The sequence below is a fragment of the Ovis canadensis genome, chromosome 19, assembly GCF_042477335.2.
Source record: "Ovis canadensis isolate MfBH-ARS-UI-01 breed Bighorn chromosome 19, ARS-UI_OviCan_v2, whole genome shotgun sequence".
NCBI classification, from domain to species: domain Eukaryota; kingdom Metazoa; phylum Chordata; class Mammalia; order Artiodactyla; family Bovidae; genus Ovis; species Ovis canadensis.
In genome coordinates this window covers 63,185,822-63,208,614 of record NC_091263.1, presented here as the reverse complement: position 1 = coordinate 63,208,614, position 22,793 = coordinate 63,185,822, and the positions used below count along the sequence as shown (strand labels likewise).

At 57.0% G+C, this 22,793-nt stretch overlaps 1 protein-coding gene across 1 annotated transcript in view; it reads left to right on the top strand.

Moving 5' to 3' along the window:
• Positions 1 to 22,793, top strand: part of DNAH1 (dynein axonemal heavy chain 1) — an 82,403-nt gene that overhangs the window by 39,972 nt on the left and 19,638 nt on the right. The window contains exons 22-48 of the mRNA XM_069561090.1: positions 827 to 991; positions 1,908 to 2,029; positions 2,183 to 2,288; positions 2,866 to 3,045; positions 5,685 to 5,825; positions 6,444 to 6,607; positions 6,844 to 6,957; positions 7,717 to 7,905; positions 8,197 to 8,302; positions 9,006 to 9,119; positions 9,559 to 9,708; positions 11,241 to 11,327; positions 11,462 to 11,648; positions 12,490 to 12,581; positions 13,114 to 13,268; positions 14,516 to 14,693; positions 15,393 to 15,587; positions 15,676 to 15,795; positions 16,025 to 16,183; positions 16,347 to 16,454; positions 17,540 to 17,680; positions 17,824 to 17,984; positions 18,374 to 18,531; positions 18,846 to 19,019; positions 19,782 to 19,820; positions 20,924 to 21,102; positions 22,346 to 22,576. Of these exons, the coding sequence (XP_069417191.1) occupies positions 827 to 991; positions 1,908 to 2,029; positions 2,183 to 2,288; positions 2,866 to 3,045; positions 5,685 to 5,825; positions 6,444 to 6,607; positions 6,844 to 6,957; positions 7,717 to 7,905; positions 8,197 to 8,302; positions 9,006 to 9,119; positions 9,559 to 9,708; positions 11,241 to 11,327; positions 11,462 to 11,648; positions 12,490 to 12,581; positions 13,114 to 13,268; positions 14,516 to 14,693; positions 15,393 to 15,587; positions 15,676 to 15,795; positions 16,025 to 16,183; positions 16,347 to 16,454; positions 17,540 to 17,680; positions 17,824 to 17,984; positions 18,374 to 18,531; positions 18,846 to 19,019; positions 19,782 to 19,820; positions 20,924 to 21,102; positions 22,346 to 22,576 (3,915 nt within the window). The remainder of the gene's footprint in view (positions 1 to 826; positions 992 to 1,907; positions 2,030 to 2,182; positions 2,289 to 2,865; positions 3,046 to 5,684; positions 5,826 to 6,443; positions 6,608 to 6,843; positions 6,958 to 7,716; positions 7,906 to 8,196; positions 8,303 to 9,005; positions 9,120 to 9,558; positions 9,709 to 11,240; positions 11,328 to 11,461; positions 11,649 to 12,489; positions 12,582 to 13,113; positions 13,269 to 14,515; positions 14,694 to 15,392; positions 15,588 to 15,675; positions 15,796 to 16,024; positions 16,184 to 16,346; positions 16,455 to 17,539; positions 17,681 to 17,823; positions 17,985 to 18,373; positions 18,532 to 18,845; positions 19,020 to 19,781; positions 19,821 to 20,923; positions 21,103 to 22,345; positions 22,577 to 22,793) is intronic.

The window sequence follows — 22,793 nt, the reverse complement described above, 5'->3', positions numbered from 1 at the left end:
TGGAGTCCCATCTCCTCCCGGGATCAGCATCAGGCAGCCCTCATGGACTCCCCCACCATCCCCTGCCTGTGGGGTGTTCCCACTGAGGCTTCTGGTCAGTGCCCCTTACAGAGCCCATCACACGTGCTGGCCCCTCAGTGATTCAGAGGCATAACTGGCTGTTCAGAGGGTGGTGGGCTCCTCGAAGGCAAGCTACCACCCTCTCCTCTGTTTCCTCTGGAGCCCACATGGGCCTGACCTGGGCCTGACACAGCACACAGCTCGTGAGGAAGAGAATGAACTCATGACTAAATGAATGCGTTTGCACTGATAGGGAAAGGCAAGAGACAGATTCGGAAAGAGGATTGTGGAGGCGAGAGGGGAAGGTGACTTGAAGAGGGCTCACCTGTGGACTGATGTTTTAGAGAGTATTTTAGGGGATCTCAAGCTCAAATCCCAGTACACCACAAAGAATCCTGGGGCCATAGACCCAGAGTCCTCCCAGGAGAGAAGGCTAGTTTGGGCTTCCATGTGCTGGGCTCTCTATTGTTTCCTCACGGTGTGCTGCTTGAGGTGTGATTCTCTCGAAGGAAGAGCAGCTCCCCTGGCTCTGTTGAGGCCTGGACATCCTATGGGGGACTTGGGGTTTCCCTGGAAGGCAGGCATCCATGCAGCCTCTTTGTTCCCTGGAGTACTGTGACTGACAGCGCCACCTAGAAATTTCCCCATGGGCGCAGGCTCTGGTCTCCAGTGCTCTACCCAGAACTCTAGTGGGATAAAATGCCTGGGTCATGGGGGACAGGACCCAACTTGGACTGCAGGCCCTGACAGTCCACGCCCTGTCCAGGAGGTGCTGGAGGAGTGGCTGAACTGTCAGCGGGCTTGGCTCTACCTGGAGCCCATCTTCAGCTCCGAGGACATCAACCGGCAGCTGCCGGTGGAGAGCAAGCGCTACCAGACAATGGAGCGGATCTGGAGGAAGATCATGAAGAATGTCTACGAGAACCGGGAGGCGAGCTCACACGGGGATGGAGGAGGGCGGCTGGGGCACTGAAGAGGTTCCTGGGCTCAACTCTCCCCAAGCAAGAAAGACTGGAGGACGAGTCCAAGGCTTTGGTCTTGGCCGTTGTCCCCCTGAGGGGGCTCCCCAGTCTTGAGACACGCCTCAGAAACACAGCAGTTGATGGTTTTTCCTCTTGGAGATTTGCAGTCCCCATAAGTATTTTTAAAGGACCCGACAAGTCCTGCAGCAAATCAAATTCCTTGGCTTTGGTTAATTGTAGTTTTTTGTTTGTCTGTTTTTAATATTCATTTACTTATTTGGTTGCACTGTATCTTAGTTGCCCCTCAGCATGTGGGGTCTTAGTTCCCTGACCAGGGATCGAACCTGTGTCCCCTGCATTTCAAGGCAGATTGTTAACCACTGGACCAGTAGAGAATTCCTAGTTTTTAATCATAGGCTTTTTTCCTGTGGGGCTTACAAGTGGTGGAGACAGCCCCTGTGCCAAGTTGCTTCAGCCGCGTCTGACTCTTTGTGACCCCATGGACTGTGGTCCACCAGGGTTCTTTGTCCATGGGATACTCCAGGCAGTAATACTGGAGTGGGTTGCCATCCTCTCCTCCAGAACATCTTCCCGACCCAGGGATCGAACTCACGTCTCTAATGTCTCCTGCATTGGCAGGCGGGTTCTTTACCACTGGCTCCACCTAGGTTGTTGTAAATAGTGCTATGGTGAACACTGAGGTACATGTGTCTTTTTGAATTACAGAGGCAGCCCCTGGCTTAGGGCAATTTTCCTGCCCTTCTCTCTTCCCAGGCTCACTGAGAGTCTCTAGGAAGCACGTATGGGTCCTTCTCTGAGCCCACCTTGCTGCCTCCCAGCCGGACCCACTCACTTTCATTTTGTCTTTGACCTGGGCCATTGCAGGTGATCAATGTGTGCTCTGACCAGAGGCTGCTGGACAGCCTGCGGGACTGCAACAAGCTGCTGGACATGGTGCAGAAAGGCCTCAGCGAGTACTTAGAGACCAAGCGGAGCGCCTTCCCCAGGTGGGGGACGCCTGGCCCACGCCTGCTCTGCTCCCGCCTGCCGTCGAGGCTGGGGCCCAGTACCCTGTCAGGGTGGGCTGCAGGGATGTCGGTAGTACTGGGACAGCTGGGACCTAGGGCTGCCTGACCGCCCTCACCCCGTCTCCCTGGCAGATTCTACTTCCTATCTGATGACGAGCTGCTCGAGATCTTGTCCCAGACAAAGGACCCTACCGCCGTGCAGCCCCACCTGCGCAAGTGCTTCGAGAACATCGCCCAGGTGAGTAGCTGGGCCAAGGGCTCAGGTGCCCTGAGGCCATCATCCCAGGGAGGATACCTCTTCTTTCACCCCAAGTCTTTTTAGGAGGGAATGAGATCCAAGGGCCTCAGAGACGTCCCTGGGTCCTGTGGGAGGAGGGTCAGCTCCCTTGGCTCAGGGTTGGGGAGCTCTTGCTCCCAGCTTATCCAGGGGTGCCCTGGCCCCCCTGCAATCCACTGAGGTGCTGGCTAGGCTGAGACACCCAAGAGATCAGAGGCTTCTGAATCCCCTCGTCCTCATCTTCATCTACAAGGGAGGCCTCACAGGCCTGTCGGGGGGGTAATGGGGGAGCACTCGCAGGGCAGACTTAACCTCCTTCCCCAAGTGGGCAGGGCCACAGCTGGAGCAGGCAGATCTGTCCTGCCCACGAAGAATCAGGGGAGGTCCAGCCAAGGGGAGCTCTCTCCCAAAGGCGAGAGCCACCTTCTGAAGGTGGAGGACACAGGCGGGGTGCACGCTGGGGCTCTGGTGGGCAGGGCCTCTGGACACACGGAGGTTCACCCCACTCTCACTGCTCCCCCCATGCCCCCGCCCGCAGCTGCTGTTTCAGGAGGACCTGGAGATCACACATATGTACTCGGCAGAGGGTGAGGAGGTGCAGCTGTCCTTCTCCATCTACCCATCCAGCAACGTGGAGGACTGGCTGCGGGAGGTGGAAAACAGCATGAAGGCCAGCGTACGGGACATCATCGAGAGGGCCGTCAAGGCCTACCCCACGGTGAGCCACGCCACCCCTCCCAGCGCAGCCTCCCAGCCTGCTCGTCCTTCCAGTGGCTCCGTCCCAGCGCCTTTCTGCTCCATCATGAGGGCTGGGTTACCTGCCTGTGTTGACTAAAAATGGTGCACAACTTGAGAGTTGTGAGTTAAGTTTTATTTGGGGCAAAATGAGGACTGAAGCCCGGGAGGCAGCATCTCAGATAGCTCTGAGAGACTGCTCCAAAGTGGCACTGGGGGAAGGTCAGTATATACGATTTTGGTGAAGTGGGAGCTTAATGCAATCAAGCACTTACTTTTTTTTTTTTTTCCACATGTTTGACTGGTACTTTACTTTTTTTAAATTAATTAATTTATTTATTTTACTTTACAATATTGTATTTGTTTTGCCATACATTGACTGTGTTCCCCATCCTGAACCCCCTCCCACCTCCCTCCTCCCTCTGGGTCATCCCAGTGCACCAGCCCCGAGCACCCTGTATCATGCATCAAACCTGGACTGGCAATTTGTTTCACATATGATATTTTACATGTTTCAGTGCCATTCTCCCATATCATCCCACCCTTGCCCTCTCCCACAGAGTCCAAAATACTGTCCTATACATCTGTGTCTCTTTTGCTGTCTCGCATACAGTGTCATCATTACCTTCTTTCTAAACTCCATGTATATGCGTTAGTATACTGTATTGGTGTTTTTCTTTCTGGCTTACTTCACTCTGTATAATAGCCTCCAGTTTCATCCACCTCATTAGAAATGATTCAAATGTATTCTTTTTAATGGCTGAGTAAATACTCCATTTTGTATATGTACCACAGCTTTCTTATCCATTCGTCTGCTGATGGACATCTAGGTTCCTTCCATGTCCTGGCTATTATAAACAGTGCTGTGATGAACATTGGGGTACATGTGTCTCTTTCAATTCTGGTTTCCTCGGTGTGTATGCCCAGCAGTGGGATTGCTGGGTCATATGGCAGTTCTATTTCCAGCTTTTTAAGGAATCTCCACACTGTTCTCCATAGTGGCTGTACTAGTTTGCATTCCTACCAACAGTGTAAGAGGGTTCCCTTTTCTCCACACCCTCTCCAGCATTTATTGCTTATAGACTTTTGGATCGCAGCCATTCTGACTGGCATGAAATGGTATCTCATTGTGGTTTTGATTAGCCATCTGTATGTCTTCTTTGGAGAAATGTCTGTTTAGTTCTTTGGCTCACTTTTTGACTGGGTCTTTTATTTTTCTGGAATTGAGCTGCAGGAGTTGCTTGTATATTTTTGAGATTAATTCTTGGTCCGTTGCTTCGTTTGCTATTATTTTCTCCCATTCTGAAGGCTGTCTTTTCACCTTGCTTATAGTTTCCTTTGTTGTGCAGAAGCTTTTAATTTTAATTAGGTCCCATTTGTTTATTTTTGCTTTTATTTCCAATATTCTGGGAGGTTGGTCATAGAGGATCCTGCTGTGATTTATGTCAAAGAGTGTTTTGCCTATGTTCTCCTCTAGGAGTTTTATAGTTTCTGGTCTTATGTTTAGATCTTTAACCAACTTTGAGTTTATTTTTGTGTATGGTGTTAGAAAGTGTTCTAGTTTCATTCTTTTACAAGTGGTTGACCAGTTTTCCCAGCACCACTTGTTAAAGAGATTGTCTTTTCTCCGTTGTATATTCTTGCCTCCTTTGTCAAAGATAAGGTGTCCGTATGTGTGTGGATTTATCTCTGGGCTTTCTATCTTGTTCCATTGATCTATATTTCTGTCTTTGTGCCAGTGCTGTACTGTCTTGATGACTGTGGTCAAGCGGTTACTTTGCAAGAGGTTTTCTCCTGGTTACGAGGATCTGTCGTCATCATGAAGGGATTTAGTGCTTTTCTAGATAATGAGGAGATGCAATGATTGGGATCATAAAATCTGTTCCTGAAAATGTCCTCCTGTCTAAATACTTGTCCCACCAGGTTCCCTGGAGCCCAGAGTGCCTCACTCCACCCTGAACCCCCTCATGGGGTTGAAGGTCAGCAGCTGCAGCAGCACAGGGTTCAGCTGGCAAATGCCTTTGTTGTTCAGTCGTTGGCGATGCTCTTGGCAAGTGCCAATTTGTAGTTGGCACCTGCCTCATCCTTAGACTCCAGCCTTGACTGCTGTTGCTCTCAGTCAGCCAGAGTGTGTCTGGGAGCAGAGGGAGGAATCTGAAAACACCCCCCAAAAAGTGAGACTGGTTCCTAGTAAAAGTGAGACTGGTTCCTAGTCACAATCAGTTGCTGTCGTGATGTTTCGAGCACTCACTGTGTGCCAGGCCCCCATGACTGCAGATGGTGGAGCTGAACCCCTTAACCTCAGGGTTAAGCCTTATCCTACAAAGTAGCTGAGAGAGGTTTCCTGCCCAAAGGACCTGTGATTCACAGGTGGCAGTCAGGATGTGAACCCAGGATGCATACATTTCCCAATCCTGGGCTTCCACGCCTCCACTTCCAGATCTCTACAGCAGAGGAAGTGATGACTCTGCCCAACCTGAGAGGCCCAAAGTTTTAAAGTCTTCTCTGCTCTTGAGGTGGAATTTTGAGCTCAGAAGCACAGATGACCTCTAAGGGAAAAACAGTCTGCAGGGTCGGCACTGGCAGCTGCCTGGGTCAGCCTTACCTGTGTTATCTTCCCAGATGCTCAGGACTCAGTGGGTTCTGAACTGGCCTGGCCAGGTGACCATCGCCGGGTGTCAGACCTATTGGACCTTAGAAGTGGAAGAGGCCCTGGAGGCTGGCAACCTCAGCAGCCAGCTGTTCCCCCAGCTTGCCCAGCAGGTGAGACTCAAGGTGGGATGGTCACCATCTACTCCCCACCAACACCCCACACCCTGAGGCAGCTCAGTCCCTACAGGAGCTTTGTCATGTCTTGATCCTAGAAGAGGGCCTGGGGTTGGAGCCAAAGAGTAGAGGGTCAGACACCCCTGAAACGAGTGTCTCATGACCAGCCACCAGTGGGAGGGATGGGGGTCTCTAACGGGAGTGCTGAGGTCAGGCAGGTGCCCCTCTCCCCAAGGTCAGGGTGGGAGCCTCCTACCTGGAGCTCTCCCGGGCTGGCCCACGGCCTACCCCCGCCCTGTGCACTGGCTGCTCACCACACTCCTTCCTCAAGCTCCTCGCCAGGCCCCTTGCTGACCCTGCACACCGTACACAGTGAGGACATGGATGCCTGGGTGTCCCTCCATTTTGATTGACATCCCTGCCCGACTTCCCATGTGACCAATGCCCTGCCTACCCTCCCCTGCCTGGTCCCCGCACCCTGCCCATCCCAGACCATCAGAAGCCCCCAGAAGAGAGGGGTTGTTGCTGGTGGAAGCCCATCCCTGAGCAAGGCAGGGAAAGCCTGCCTGCAGCACAGGCCCACCCACCGCTGACGGTGTGCCCTGGCTCCTGCAGCTCAGTGACCTGGTGGCGCTGGTGCGGGGAAGTCTGTCCCGCATGCAGCGCGCTGTGCTGTCGGCACTCATCGTCATCGAGGTCCACGCCAAGGATGTGGTGCACAAGCTGGTCCAGGAGAACGTGGTCAGCGTGCATGACTTCGAGTGGATCTCGCAGCTGAGGTGAGGGGGCAGGCAGTGCGGCCGTATCCATCCCCAGGCCAGAGCAGCAGCAGGAGAGGGCAGGGCAGGGTGGAGAGTCAGCTGCAAGAGGCTGGAGCTGACCTCGATGCCCGGGGGAAGCCGGGTGTGCCTCGATGCCCTCATTTACCCCAAAGAACCACCTCTCCTCAACCACATACCCTGCCCAGTGGCCCATGGTCCATATGCCCTGGGGACCCATCTCCCTTCAATGCCAGGTACTACTGGATGAATAACAACTTGTACATCCGGGCTGTGAATGCCGAGTTCATCTATGGCTACGAGTACCTGGGCAACAGCGGTAGGCTGGTGATCACACCCCTCACGGACAGGTGAGCGCCCCCCTGCCCATTCCCCCTCTCACACTGGCTGGCCCTCCAGCTCTGGCTGGCCCAGGAGTCCAGGACCCAGACAGTGCAATTCATCTATGATGAACCAGACAATCAAACGTTAGGAGCTTGGCTTTGGGGTTTTTCTAATTGCCTCTTGCTCGTCATGGGCTTCATGATCTTGGGCAGGTGGCTCAAGCCCCTGGTTCTCAGTTTCCTCTGCAGCCTCCTCTGGGCAGCCAGGGGAGTCTCTTGAGCTGCCGTGTAAAGCTCTTAGCACCTGTGTGATGCTCAGGAAGCATCAAGTGGGTGCGGGCTATGCAGGTTTTATCAGTCAGATCTTCCTTTCACCACGAAAGAGCAGCTGATGTTGAGAGAAACGGGGGGCAAGTCCCTTGACAAAGTGAATACTTCTCTCCTAAAGCCCTCAGTTGCTTCCTCTGGCTGCCTGTATTTAGTAGCAACTGAATTCTCAAGCTGGGTTTTGAGGAATAAAAGAAACAGTGACCACAGGCCAGCCATCCTGGCAGGTCCCTGAGCCAAGCACTGCAGGGCCATGGGGTGGGGAACGCTGGCCAGGTGGCTGAGGGGTCCAGTCCTGTTCCCTGCAGCCAGGGCTGGGTGTGCGTGGCGCCCTCAGCATGTGGAGGGGCAGGAGTCACCCCTCCACGGGGTCCGAGACAGCAGACAGTGGGGCTCTCTCGAGTCTGTGGGACTCCTGAGGAGGTACAGGGCCATGCCCATCACCTCTCACCCACTCAGGTGCTACCTGACCCTGACCGGAGCCCTGCACCTCAAGTTTGGGGGCGCCCCAGCTGGCCCGGCCGGTACAGGGAAAACTGAGACCACAAAAGACCTGGGCAAGGCCTTGGCCATCCAAACCGTTGTGTTCAACTGCTCCGACCAGCTCGACTTCATGGCCATGGGCAAGTTCTTCAAGGGCCTGGCCAGGTGAGGCTGGGTGCGCAGGTGGCACAGGGCGGGGAGCCGCGCTCTTGCGGGGATCCTGCCCCAGGAGGAGCCCGGCGGGGTGCTGGGGGGATGGGGCGGAACAACAGGAGTCGAGGCCCAGACCCTGGGAGCACTGGGAAGGGGCATGGCTGCTGGGGCTGTGGCCGAGCTGACCGAGATGGCCACAGGGGCAGCAGTGGTCACCTCCCGGCAGCCAGCAGGGGCCCTTGGAGGTGCCGGGGGCGGGGGGGAGCTCTGAACTCATATGCCCCCGCGATGTTTTCCCCTCAGTGCTGGCGCCTGGGCCTGCTTCGATGAGTTCAATCGCATTGATATCGAGGTGCTGTCTGTGGTGGCCCAGCAGATCACCACCATCCAGAAGGCGCAGCAACAGCGGGTGAGCTCTGGGGGAGCCTTCCCTCCATGTCTCCTGTAACTGACCACCTTTTCACTTCAACTGTACCCACCCCGCCCATGCTACCTTGCAACCCCCCTACACTGGAGGGATGGGAAACCAGGAGTTGGGGCCTCTGCCCTGAGCCCAGCCTCTCTCATCTCACAGGGAACTGGGCACTCCCCCAACCACCTAGCAGAGCTGTCTGTGAGGGGACCTTTGTAGCCAGCCAGGGAGCCCCATATCCTTACCCCACCCTGGGTTCAGCTCCCAGGACAAGCTGCAATGGACAAAGCGGTCCCTCCCCACACCTGATGCCCGTGGAAAGCCCTAGCCATTTGTCCTTCTTCTAGTTTTGTTCAGGCTGGCCAAAGGTCTTCTCCTGGGTACAAGAACTGGGAGACTGGCAGGTGCCCCAACCCCAGTAGGGCCCTGGGTTTTAGTCAGGGCTGAGCTTGCCCAGGTCTAGGGAGAATCAGTGTCAGGAAATGGGGGTGAAGTAGATGTGTGAAGACTGCAGGGAGCTGGGACCTGGGAGGCCAGAGGTGGCCACTGGGACCAGAGGTCTTAGGCCAGATCCTGGGAGAAGAGCCAATCCATGGTCAAGGGTCAGTCCAGGCTGACCCGTTATAGCCAGGACGATCAGTGGGATGAGGGTACCATCCAGGGCATGGGACAGGTGTGCCAACCCCTCCCCACCCTGCAGGTGGAGCGCTTCATGTTTGAAGGCGTCGAGATCCCTCTCGTGCCGTCTTGCGCTGTGTTTATTACCATGAATCCGGGATACGCTGGCCGCACCGAGCTGCCTGATAACCTGAAGGTGAGTTCAGGCCTGGGATGGTCTGGAAGGCTGCTCAGGGCACTGGGAAACACCGGAGCTGTGGCCTGGGCTCGGAGATGCTCACCGCTTATGCAGGGACACAGCTGCTGGACATGAGGGACTGTGCTGCCCCATGGAAGCCCTCCTGCCAGGGGTCCCCCAGCCATGGAGAGGAAGGGCCAGGCTTGTCCTCAGGGCCTGGGAGAAGGCAAGGGCAGGTTCAAGTCAACACAGAGGACTGGTTTCTAATGGGCAGAGGGATCCACCCATAGGGGAGTACAAGCCTCAGCTATGGCAGGCACCATGGAGGGAGGATCCAAGTGCTGGCAGGGGAGGAGGGCAGTGGAGCCGCCTTCTGAGGACCAGACAGTCCAGAAAGTGGGTGATGCTCTGGGAGGGGAGGTCGGCCTCTCCGTTCACACAGTACCCTGTGCCCCAGGCACTCTTCCGACCTGTGGCCATGATGGTTCCGGATTATGCCATGATTGCGGAGATTTCTCTCTACTCCTTTGGCTTCAACGAGGCCAATGTGCTGGCCAAGAAGATCACGACCACCTTCAAGCTGTCCTCCGAGCAGCTCAGTTCCCAGGTGAGATCCTGCCCGGAGCAGGTTCCAGGGTCTGGGAGCCGCTGTCTTCTCCCTGCAACCCTCGGAGGTAGGAATCACACCCCCACCTCTCAGCTGAGGACACTGAGGTCCGAAGCAGCCAGGAGCCTGGCCAGGCTTGGTGTGCGCAGGGGAGCGGGAGCAGGATCCAGGAACAGATGGCCACTTGGGCTAGTGCAGGTACAAGGGAGGGTTGGCCAGTAAGAGCCCAAGCGCCACACAACCAAGGCTGGGGAACAGGCGCACCTAGGTTGCGTGGGACCAGAGGGGGACAGCCAGTCTCATCTCCCCTGGAGCCTCCCACCACGAGGGCTTGCCCCTCCGTGAGCTGGGCCTGCGTCTAGGGATTGATGCTACTGGTTCAGGCACCGGCGCTAGTGGATGAACTTTCTGTCTGGGCTCCAGTCTCAGGCAGGCTGCCCCTTCATAGTAGCAGAGATGAGTCCCGACCCTGGGCTTGATGCTACCAGCTTAGTTTCTTAATGGTCCCAGAAATAAGTCCCTGTTGTCACCCTCATGGGCCCTCTCTAGGTGACCTATTCAAGCATGAACAGCCATCCCTGTGGCTTGGGAGACTATACTTGCCTTTGGCCCGGTGGGACCTAGCAAAAGCCATGGGCTAGAAGAGCAATCTATTACTAGGAAAAAGAGCAGCTCCCCACGGAGTGCATCATGGTGTCAGCACCTCCACACACCCTTCTTTCTAACCATCTGCTTTCAAAAATGCCCCCACCAATCCCCAGTAACAGAGCCATTATCCTCCACATGGTTCTGGAAAGCGCTCACCCCTTCCCAAGTGCTGAAGACCTGAAGCCAAGCCCAGTCTCTGCATCCAGCTCCAAGCCCGAGATTTCTGGGAAACATGCTGGTCTGTGGGTTGGGCCCACGTGTATGTAGCCTCATGGTCTGACACCATGGGGCAAAATGATGAGCTTGATATTTCTATCACACCTGCTCTATAATGGAGAGAGATGGACCCAGCAGCAACCGTGGGAAAAGCCATGGTAGCGTGGTCAAGAGGGTGGGTCTGGAGAGAGGTGATGTGTGTTAAAAGGAAGCGCAAAGGCCATCGAGGCCAGTCTTCTTGTGGCAGAGATGGGAAGCTCCTTCATTCTCAATGTAAATAAAACCTGAGTGCCTCCCTGCCCTTGGCACTGTGCTGAGTGGGCCCGCAGGGATGAGCCGTGACCAAGGCAGACGCCTCACCCCCAGGGTCCAGGAGGCAGGCAGGGTGCTGATGCCTCACCCCCAGGGTCCAGGAGGCAGGCAGGGTGCTGTCTCTGGTAAAGGGAGCACACGACTGGGGCAGTGGAGGAGAGACAGCAGAGGAGCGCGAAGTGCAGTGTGCAGCCCGGGCTGGGGTGTGAGCGGGTGCTGACAGCCTGCAGGGGGAGCGACATCAGCCACGAGCTGGGCGATGAGGCCCGGCCAGGTGTCAGGTGGGAGGCTGAGTGTTCCCCAGAAGCCCCAAGAGGGACAGTGCCCACCGCCCCTCCTCTTTTTGGTGGTGACAGGACCACTATGACTTCGGGATGAGAGCCGTGAAGACTGTGATCTCAGCTGCCGGGAACCTTAAGCGAGAAAACCCCAGCATGGACGAGGTGAGCTCCATTCAAAGAGGTGCCCAAGGGCTCCAGGGAGCTCTGGTGGCAGGGGCCTGGGGGGATGGGCCATCCAGGGGGGCTCCGGAGCAGCTTGAGGGTCGAGGGTCATCTGACCTGGGCCTCTGCTGCAGGAGCTGATTTGCCTCCGGGCCATCCGAGACGTGAATGTGCCCAAGTTCCTGCAGGAGGACCTCAAGCTCTTCTCTGGGATCGTGTCTGACCTGTTCCCCACCATCAAGGAGGAGGAGGCTGACTACGGCATCCTGGACAAGGCCATCCGCCAGGCCTGCGAGAAGAGCAACCTGAAGGACGTGGATGGTGAGCCCTGGCCCTGCCCCGCAGTCCTGTGGGCACCAGAAGATGGCTAGGTCTGGCTATGCCAGGCTTGTAGTCCAGCCTCAGGGTCTCTCACGCCTGGCCAAGCATGCTGCGGGCTGAGGCTCTCTGCCCCTGTCTCCACTGGGACCCTTCAAGTGATGGGAGCTGAAGAAAAACTCTTTCCCCTTCACTCTCACATTCAACACTTCTGACACCAGAGGTGTGGGGTTTTACCTCAAACTCATCCATTCTGTAACATGCCTGAGTGTTCTACAGGTAAGTTCAAATCTGGCACGAATCAGGGTCAGCACAGACCCCACAGGCTAAGGACTGAGTTCCACAAGACTGCACCCCCTTCAGACACCAGTCACGAGTGCGAGCTCCCCAGGTTACCCACAGCTTCTGTTCTGCTTGGCTACAGGTCACAGGCTCCCATGCCCCCTCCTCAGGCTTGATCATTTGCTAGAACAACTCACAGAACTCAGGGAAACAGGAATGTTTGCTGGTTTATTGTTTTAAAAGGGATGTAATAAAGGATACAGGTAACAGCAGGGTGAAGGGCTACACAGGTGAGGTCTCCCCCATGCAGGTGGGGTGAGTCACCCTCCCAGCCCGTGGAGGTGCTCATCCGCCTGGAAGCTCTCCAAACGCTCTGTGCTCACAGAGGCTCAGGGCTTCACAGGCCTCTATGAGGTACGTACTACTGCCACCCCATTTCACAGATGAGGAAACTGAGGTGCGGGGAGTGAGGTAACCCACCAGAGGTCACAACGAACTAGTGGCAGAGCCAGGATCTAAGCCCCTACTCTGACCCCTGGCCCCCCCTGCCATGTCCCTGCAGGATTCCTGACCAAGTGCATCCAGCTCTACGAGACCACGGTGGTGCGGCACGGCCTCATGCTCGTTGGGCCCACAGGCTCCGGCAAGAGTAACGTAAGTGTTCCCTGTGCTGGACTGTAGGTCCTTGTCGGTTTTCTACTCTGTTTATTTATCTGGGTGTGCCAGGTCTTAGTTGCATCATGTGGGATCTAGTTCCCTGACCAGGGATCAAGCTCAGGCCCCCTGTATTGGGAGCGTGGAGTCTTAGCCACTGGACTACTAGAGAAGTCCCTGATTATCTGCTTTAAATATAGCAATGTGTACATGTCAATCCCAAATTCCCAATCTACCCCTCCCCCTCGCCCTTCCCCTCTGGCAACCATAAATTCATTCTCTATATTCTAACATAAAATAAAAGTTTTTAAAAGAAAAAAAAAATGAGTGACTTAAGTGGAGCCAAGCTGGGTGGCCCAGTGCCCACACAGTGGGCCTGAGGGCGGGGCAGCCTCAGCAGCAGGGGTCTTGGCCCCCGCTTGTGCCTCCTTGGGCCTTTAGGCCAACCCGCTGCTCCCTGAGGCCCACAGCCCATGCCAGCCGCGCTCTCCGGGAGGCTTGGAGGCTCACTCTTGGCTGGCCGTTTCCCCAGTGTTACAGAGTCCTGGCCGCCGCCATGACGTCACTGAAAGGGCAGCCGTCCATCAGCGGCGGTGTGTACGAGCCCGTCAACTACTACGTGCTCAACCCCAAGTCCATCACAATGGGCCAGTTGTATGGGGAGTTTGACCTGCTCACCCATGAGTGGTGAGTGGCCTGGGACCCTTCCAGTGACCGCTGTACTCCTAGACCTCTGCAGCCTGTGGGTCCCTGGCCCCCTCCCTCCCCAAGCTGAGTGGAATGTTGGAAGCTCTGGCTCTGGAGCCCAACTTCCTGGGACTCTTGCCACCACTGTGCTTCCTCACTGAGTGCCGCATCTCATCCCCACCACCCCAGACCATTGTCCCTCACCTGCAAAGTCAGGATAAAAAATGACACCTCTATTACGGGAGGTGGCTGGGACAGTGTAGCACATGGCATGCACTCAGGAAAAGTTGACTATTATTGTCAGTACCCACAAGAGGCTGGTGCTCCCTCTTTGGGGCCTGTGCTCCCAGGCTGAGGTGTACCTTTTAGGGGGAAGTGCATGGAGCTGACTAGAGGCCCACCAGTCAGCACTAGAAGGTTTTCTCTGGGGCGATTCTGTTTTTCCAGAGAAGTCTCCAGTCTCCTGCTGGGGTATCTTCTTGGCCCCAGTGTTCTGGGAAGCCAGTGGGGAGTGGGCACTGGAGAAGGGCAGCCACCTGTCTTTCTGAACATGGGCCTGTCCAGCTTCCCCCGTTTCTGGTGAAGGGTCTCAATCACAGCCACTCGAGGCTCTTGTGTGGGCAGCCTGGGGTCTGGGGACCAGACCAGAAAAATGTCCTTCTACCCACCCGCTTCCCTGGCATTTGGTGCCTCTGAAGTCTGAGCCTTCCTGGGTCTGTGGCAGGAACTAGAGGCATCACGTGATGCTTTCTCCAAGAGGTCATTTTCCCCTTCTCCGCCTCTGTGCATCTTCTGGGACCGTCTGGGCCTCTGCTTCTGTGTTCCCTCCTGCCCATCTTCCTTTTCTTTTGAGGGTATCACTTTCCATCTTCCTTTAATGTAACTTTAGTGAGGACTCAGCAGGGAGAGGAGGAGAGCATGGCAACCCACTCCAGTATTCTTGCCTGGAGAATCCCCATGGACAGAGCAGCCTGGTGGGCTATACAGTCCATGGGGTCACAAAGAGTCAGACATGACTGAATGACTAACCACAGCACAGCAGGCAGAGAATATAACCACATGTTTTCATTGTATCATATTACACCAAAAAGTCCTATTTTCCCTACTATAATTTTTAAATGAATGAAGGTACTTAAGATCCAAAAAAAAAAAAAAAAAACGCAGAGCAGAACCAGCCTGGATCCCTGGGAGCCGGCTGTGCCGTTCCTCCCTGGCACCCACGGCCCTCCCCTCCCTGGTGGCTGCAGGACAGATGGGATCTTCTCCTCCCTCATCCGGATGGGGGCCATCAGCTCCGACAACAGCAAGAAGTGGTACATGTTTGACGGGCCGGTGGACGCCGTCTGGATTGAGAACATGAACACGGTGCTGGACGACAACAAGAAGCTGTGCCTCAGCTCCGGGGAGATCATCAAGCTCACAGAGGTCCGTCCGCCTGTCCGCTCACCCCGCTGTCCTCTGCGACTGGGTGGGCCCAGGGGCCACACCAGGCTGGCCAAGCCTCACCCCCCCAACCCTTTCCCCTCTGGCCGTGGCACCCTCCCCATCCCCAGGCTCCTGTACCTGAGGCGCGTCCCGCGCAGTTGCTTGGTGCCTCCCTTGCGGCAGACCCACTGTCTGCAATGCTCTCAGCCCAGGACGAACACCTCAGCCTCAGCTGATGTTGCCCTGTGCTTCCCAGGCCCACTCACAGCCATTTCGGCCCAGACTGGCTCAGGCATCCTGGCAATGTGCCTGGAGTCCAGCGTACAGGTGGTACAGAGGCCAGTGTGAGCCTGTGTCCATGTACAGGTTGAGTTCTCTGGAGCAGAGCACACAGCTCCCATCAGATCTCCCAAGGGCTCCAGGGATCCCCAAAATGCCCTGACCCCAGGCTGGCCAGAGGGCTTCCAGGAATCTCCTGACTTAGGCTCCTCTCCGAGGCTCCAGCGAGAGCCACATGATCAGCTGAGGCCCAAGGGTTCCTGCCTTTGCTCCTACCCCAGCATTGAGCCTGGCCCACCACCTGCCCCAGGGCCTGCCCACTGTTGCAGGTTGGGCAGACCCTCCCCATGGCCCTGCAGCCCTTTCCCCTGCCCTGGGGGCCAGCAGCTGTCCCGCTCACGCAGTTCGTCTTGGTGGCAGGCGATGACCATGATGTTCGAGGTGCAAGACCTGGCGGTGGCCTCCCCGGCCACAGTCTCCCGCTGCGGCATGGTGTACCTGGAGCCTAGCATCCTGGGGCTCATGCCCTTCGTCGAGTGCTGGCTGAAGCGTCTCCCTGCCTTACTCAGGCCCTTTGAGGAGCAGTTCAAGTCCCTCTTTATCTCCTTCCTGGAGGTGAGGGAGGCCACAGTGGGCAGCCCAGGTGGGGGCAGCTGGGTGCTATGGCCGACATCCACAGGAGCGGGGTGCCCGTCCTCTGCAGGAGTCCCTCACTTTCGTCCGATCCTTGGTGAAGGAAGTGATCGCCTCAACCAACAGCAACCTGACCATGAGTCTCCTCAAGCTGCTGGACTGCTTCTTCAAGCCCTTCCTGCCCAAAGAAGTGAGACGCTGAGTGGTGGACTGCAGCCTGCTCCCTCCTGCCCTGCTTGCCTCTCCCGAGGGCCCCGAATCCCAAGTCCCGCTTCCTGCAAGAGAGAATCGGATTGGCTCACATGGTTCATGCATGGGACACCCCCGTCCAGTCTGCTGCAGAGGCTAAGGGACGATCCCTGCCCCCACCCCCTTGGCTTCCTCGGGCCACTCAGTTCTGCCCCCGCCTCTGTCCTCAGGGCCTCAAGAAGATGCCGCCCGAGAAGCTGAGCCGCATCCCTGAGCTGATCGAGCCCTGGTTCATCTTCTCCCTCGTCTGGAGTGTGGGCGCCACGGGGGACAGCACTAGCCGCAACAGCTTCAGCCACTGGCTGAGAATCAAGATGGAGACAGAAAACGTGAGAGGCAGCCGCCCCTGGGCTGGGGTGCAAGGGCTGGGACGCGTATGCTGAATGCTGGGTGCTGTGGGGCTGTCCCCCAGGCTCAGGCCCAGGGCCAACAAGTAGGCATGTAAGCAACTGGGCCTCATCACCTGTTTATTTCCCCCCTGATCCCTCACAGATGGCCTTGCTCTTCCCAGAGGAGGGGCTGGTGTTTGATTACAGGCTGGAGGATGGTGGCATCAGCAGTACCAGTGACGAAGACGATGAGGAGGAGGAGGGCAAGCAGGTGACGGAGGCCTGGTCCCAGGAAAAGCACAGGGAGGGGGGAAGGGAGGGAGGCGGTCAGGTGGTGGCTGTACTACTCAATGGCTGCAGAGGGGAGGCCCTGTTGATGGCCACAGATGTCACGCTGGGGTTATTTGCATCATCTCATGAATCCTCACAGACCCGCAGGGTGGTTACTACTGGGTCCATTTCCAAAACAAGGAAACTGGGGCTCAGAACAGTCACACCCAGCTCGTTGGTGTCAGAGCTGGCCTTGAACTTGGGACTGGGGGATGACAGGGTGCCTCCCTTCCCAACCATGTCTACTGCCTGTCCCATCCTGCCGCTGAGCCCAGGGATTCATTCAACCCCATTTGCCCAGAATTGGGGCTCCCCAAGAGTGGAAGAGTAAGCCCCCATGGCCTGTCGCAGTGTCCCCATCGCTCCTCTCAGCCAGCAAGGGCTCCATGAGCCTACCCTCGTGGCATCAGGACCCCAGCCCAGAAGGAGGAGTGGCCAGAGAGGCACCTCAGAGGTGGTCGCCACACACAGTCCTGCCAGGGGTCTCACACATATGGGTCTAACCATCAGTACCATCCCCAGTGGGACATGTTGATTTGGCCACAGAGAGAGAGGTCTGCAAGTTGAGTGAGGGCTGTGGCTGGGTGAAGGGATTCATGCAGTTGGGGGTGGTAGGGGAGACCAGGCCAGGTGACTTCTCAGTATCCAGGTGATGCCAGTCCCACAGTTGTGGCCCCCACACGCTTGGGAAGCCTAAAGTTGACAGCAAAGATCTTTGCCTTCTGGGTTGTCCAGTTCCCGGAAGACTTTCCTCATATGCAGAGACCCAGGGACTGGCCCCACTGGAGGTAACTGGATGCAGTGAAGCCTTCACTTGGGCAGCTGTGTGCAGAGACCCCCGGATTCCTGGAGGTTTGTTCTGGGAGTCCTCCGCCCTGTGCATAAAGCAGGGCAGAGGGATTCCTATTTCTATCAGAAGCAGCCCCTCCGCTGGACCCCCTTGCCCGACAGTGCAGCTCCTTGCCCTCTTGGTACACTCGGCCTGGACGGGAATGAGGAGGTTTCAGGCCCGCCCTGTTGTTCCAGGTCGCCTGGGTGAAGTGGATGGACTCCTCCACCACATTCACGATGGTGCCAGACACCAACTATTGCAGCATCATCGTGCCAACCATGGACACCATCCAGATGTCCTACCTGCTAGACTTGCTGCTCACCAACCACAAGCCCGTGAGTGCCCCCGCCACCCCAGCCTCCCCACGCCCCAGGGCCTAGGCCGGGAGTGACCGGCCTCCTGCACTGACAGGGCAGCAGCTCCTACCGTGCATCAGGCCCTGTGAGAACGCTCTGACCCCATGACCCCCCGCGCCTAGGTGCTGTGCATCGGGCCCACGGGCACAGGGAAGACGCTCACCATCTCCAACAAGCTCCTCAAAAACCTGCCACTCCAATACATCAGCCACTTCCTCACCTTCTCTGCCCGCACCTCGGCCAACCAAACCCAGGACCTCATCGACAGCAAGCTGGACAAGAGGCAGGCCCACTGGCTCCCTCCTGGGTCCCCATGTCCCCCAGCCTGGCTCAGCCAGCTGCTGTGTCCCCTCCCCTCCTGGGTGGGCCCTAGGTGCCCTTGTACCCTTCTTCTATCAGGAATTCTCCTGAGCCCTTCTGTGGGCACCCTCCCTGGGCCAGGTACTTGGGTATGGCTCGTTATGCATCTGCCTGGAGGCAAGACTCAGGACAGCCAGATGTGATGTCCCAGGACACTCAGAATGAGAAAAGGAGCTCCTCAAGAGGCCCAGCGATTTGGGGGAGGCCGAAGTCAGTGAAGGCCTCCCAGAGGTGGAGCTGCCATCCTGCAGCCCTGGACTCCCTGAGCACCGGGTGCCGTGTGCCCTGGGCTCACACAGCCCCTCCCCGCAGGCGGAAAGGTGTGTTCGGGCCCCCCCTGGGGCGCAACTTCATCTTCTTCATCGATGACCTGAACATGCCAGCCTTGGAGACCTATGGTGCCCAGCCACCCATTGAGCTATTGCGCCAGTGGATGGACCACGGCGGCTGGTATGACCGTAAGATCATCGGTGCGTATGTTCAGCCTGGGCCAGGGGATGGGGTGGGGTGTGCTGGTCAGAGCCCAGGCCCACAGACTCATAGAGGGTCCACAAAAGTGTCCTAATCTCTTTTTAAAGCAAGGGGGAAATGAACATTTTCCCAGAGCCTTTAAAATGTATGATATTAATGCATTTGTCTATGTACCAATGCTGTTATGAACTATAACTAAAAAATAAAAGTTTTTAATGGAGGAGGAGGCCCATGAAGGTGGAAGTGCTCAGGGCCCACAGAAGCCTTAATATAGCCCCTGGCAGGGCCTTTTGACTTCCTACTCCCACTCCAGGAGCCTTCAAGCACCTGGTGGACATCAACTTTGTCTGTGCCATGGGCCCCCCTGGTGGAGGCAGAAATGCCGTCACCCCACGGTTGACCCGCCACTTCAACTACCTGTCCTTTGCTGAGATGGATGACATCAGCAAGAAGCACATCTTCTCCACCATCCTGGGCAGCTGGGTGGGTAAGTACCAGGCAGGAGTGGGGAGGGCCGTGGGCTCCAGCAGAAGCCCAGGTCCAGTGAGCCACACTGGGAAGAGCGGGGGTGGCCGAACCACTGGCTCCACCCCTTACTCAGCTCTCTTACCTCTGGCCAGTTCATGAGCTGCTCTGAGCCAGAGTTTCTTCATCTAAAATGGGTGACAATATTAGTGCCCATCACCCCAGGTTGTGAAGGTTAAATAAGACGCTGCATGTAGAGCATCTGGTATGAAGCTGGCATGTGGAAACTGCTGAATATATGATTCATACATACGCAAACATGTGTGTTCCCCCATATAAGCACACACACGTATGTTAGACTCTCTAGTGGAGAGGTGTTATTGATACTTTTGAGCATGAGGAAATACCACCAAGATAGAGTGAACAAAGTGGTCCTTCTCTTCCATGAGGCTTGAAGAAAGGTCTGGCCCTGGATGCATTTTCCCCCAACCAGTCGACTTCCCACCAAGAACATGCTCTGACCTTTGAACTCCACTTGGCACTGTGCCAGGTGGTGAGTGAGGGGAGTCAGGCCTTCCCTTCTCTGGCCTGCCCTGGCCTGCCTCCAGGGACTATAGGCCAGAACTTGCCTCCATGCCCAGCTTAGGGGTGGGGCCATGTGGCTCTGAGGAGGGGATGGTGGTCAGGGGCTGCTCCGGGGCTGCTCAGCTGGGTATAGCTGGTCAGAGTGGGCAGCAAGTGGCTCACCTGACTCTGAGCCCTTGTCTCTCCCTCAACCCTCTAGATGGACTCCTCGGAGAAAAGAGTTACCGGGAGCCCGTGCGTAAGTGTAGTGCCCAGCACCCTGGGCAGGGCCTGGAGGGGTCAAGGGCCCTTGTTCCAGGGGCAGCCCTGGACTCAAGTTGGACGTGGCTGAGGCTTGGGTCCCAGGGGCCACAGTGAGCCCTCCTTAGGCTCCTATGACCTCGGGACAGTGCCGGAGCAAAGGTCGCCCTGCACTGAAGGCCTCCAGAGGGTCAGTCACCTGTTGCGTGGCTGGCCAGGGCCTGGGCCCATGCCTATCCCATAGTAGAAGCAAGATGAGTGTCCTTCCTCCAGTTCTGAGCCTGCTTGGCCCCTCAGGGCCTCAGGTCTCTGCTCCCATGCACTCCTGAGCAAGGCCTCCCCAGCATTTAAATCAAATGTCCCAATCCCGGCTTATTCAGTCTCCTGTTAACTGGTCGGAGTCTGTCTTCCTCACCAAGAATGGCAGCTTATTGGGGTAAGAAGTGTGTCTGCGGGGGCCACCCCCTGTGCCCAGCACCTAAAACAGTCCCTGTATTAACAGAGGAGCCCACGTTAGGGGTAGTGAGCCCTTCTGCCCCTTCTTTGCCTTTTTTCCTCTTTGTGGAGGCTCTCTCTGCCCCAAATTCCCCCTGACAGAATTTTGGTTCCCAGCAAAAAACTGGATAGTTTTCAGAGCACAAGCAAATAGATTGTGTTGGTGGTAAAAATGCAAGGGCTGATAGGCCCCCGCAGTCCTGGCTGAGCCCCGCTTCCACACCCATGGCAGTGCACTCCTTACCCCTATGTGGGCCACACACCCCTCCCCACGCATGGCCCCAGGCAGCACGTTTCATCCGGGTCTGGCCCCATTAGTGTCTTCAATTCCATGACTGTATCCCAACCCCCTCAACACAGGGACAGGCTAGGTCAGTGATAAAGATATAGAAGTAGGGAGCTCCCAGTGAGAGATTCCTCACCCCATGGTGGGGGTCACCAGGAAGACCTTGTCAGAGGTAGCATCTGAGAGGGCTGCGGGGCATGGGGTGGCAGGGGGTTGGGGGGCGGGGGTCCAAGCCTGCAGGCTGGGGAAAGGCGTGTGTGAAGGACACAGCCCCGGATCTGCAGGGGCCGTGACCCAGGTCCACTCTCTCGTTCCTTCAGCTGGGGCCCCCAACATCGCCCACTTCACGGATCCCCTCGTGGAAGCCACCATCATGGTGTACTCCACCATCACCTCCCAGCTGCTGCCCACCCCGGCCAAGTCCCACTACACCTTCAACCTGCGGGACCTCTCCAAGGTCTTCCAGGGAATGCTCATGGCCGACCCAGCCAAGGTCGAGGTGAGGACTGGTGGGCCCCCTCCCCAGTGTCCAGTAGCGAGTGCCCACACTGCCCTCATGATCCTCCCATGTTTTAGGCCTTCCTGATCAACTCCTCAGCCTTGATCTGGTCAGGCCCTGGGGCTGGGGGCAGAACTTGGCATCGGCAGGTGCCAAGCCCCCAGGAGCTTCATCCAGCTGAGTCCCATCTTGCTGGTGAAATCTATGCCTAGGATAGTGGCTGTGATGGGGCCACACAAAAGCAGGAGCCAGGCCCCGGCAAGGCCTGATCGGTTCCTGATGGCAGCCCAGGGTGTGAGAAAACTGGGGGCAGAGTCCATGGGGTGCCTTCTAGAAACCGAAGGTGCCAGGGGAAGGAGCAGGCGTGCAGCAGGGAGCAGTGTCAGGGGTGCTGGGTGCCTGTGCAGCTCCGGGGCTGCAGCGGCAGAGTCCTGGAGGTGATGGGAGCCGGGGCCTGGAGGGCGCAGATGTGCGCTTTGGAATGGAGGATGGATGGGTCAGTGCGTGCGGGCCCGGTGTCTAAGGGACAGGGTGAACAAGACGGAAATGAGCCATAGCCCTCCAAGCTCCAGGCAAAGGGGTGGAGAAAAGAGCCCGGGGGCTTCCTGAGGCCAGTCCCATCACCTGGGGAGAGGCGGGAAAGTCAGCACAGAGGCAGCAGCAGGATGTGGACAGTGTCAAAGGGGGCTTGGGGGTCAAGTGAGGGGTTAGATGTGGGGTGTCAGGAAGGTATAAGGAGTCAGGCATCCCTCCGAGGCCCTGGGTTTGGGAGCTGTGGGGACTCTGAAAACTGTGCTAAGTCACTTCAGTCATAACTGACTCTTTGTGACCCCACGGACTATAGCCTGCCAGGCTCTTCTGTCCGAGGGATTCTCCAGGCAAGAATACTGGAGCAGGTTGCCATTTCTTTCTCTGGGGGATCTTCCTGACCCAAGGATCAAACTTGAGTCTCTATGTCTCCTGTATTGGCAGGCATGTTCTTTAACACTAGTACCACCTGGGAAGCCTGGGGTGAGGGGGTACCCTGAAGCTAAAGGAGCTGGGTGCCCAGCTGGCACAGCTGGACCTGAAGCTGGGGGTGGCGGTGGAGAGGCCAGGGCAGCAGTGTGGGGACTGCATTCTCCGTGGGTCAGCAGACACTCAGGGTCCTGCCGGGTCCCGGTGGGAGAGCCAGGCCCAGGTCAGGGCCCCTGATGCGTTGAGAGGTGGCTGAGGGCGGGCACTGACGCCAGGGTGGCCGTAGGACAAGGTGCAGCTGCTGCGCCTGTGGTACCACGAGAACTGCCGCGTGTTCCGCGACCGCCTGGTGAACGACGAGGACCGTGACTGGTTTGACAAGCTCCTGGAGAGCCACATGGATGAGTGGGAGGTGGGCTTTGAAGAGGTCTGCCCCTTCCAGCCCATCCTCTACGGGGACTTCATGTCACCAGGCTCCGATGTCAAGTCCTACGAGCTCATCACCAATGAGAGGAAGGTGAGGGTCCTGCTGGGGCCCTAGCCCTGGGACCCCGGCCCTCTGTGGCCACTGCTAAGAGACCACCACCCTCTGACCAGAGGGTTGGACACTGGTCTGGAAGGCCAGCTCAGGGACTTCAGCAGTTGCCTCTCTGAGTCCCCGTCTCCTCACCTGTCAAACGGATGCAGGAGCCCCCGCTTGGCCCTTTCCTGAGGGCAAGCCTGTGGTTCAGCTG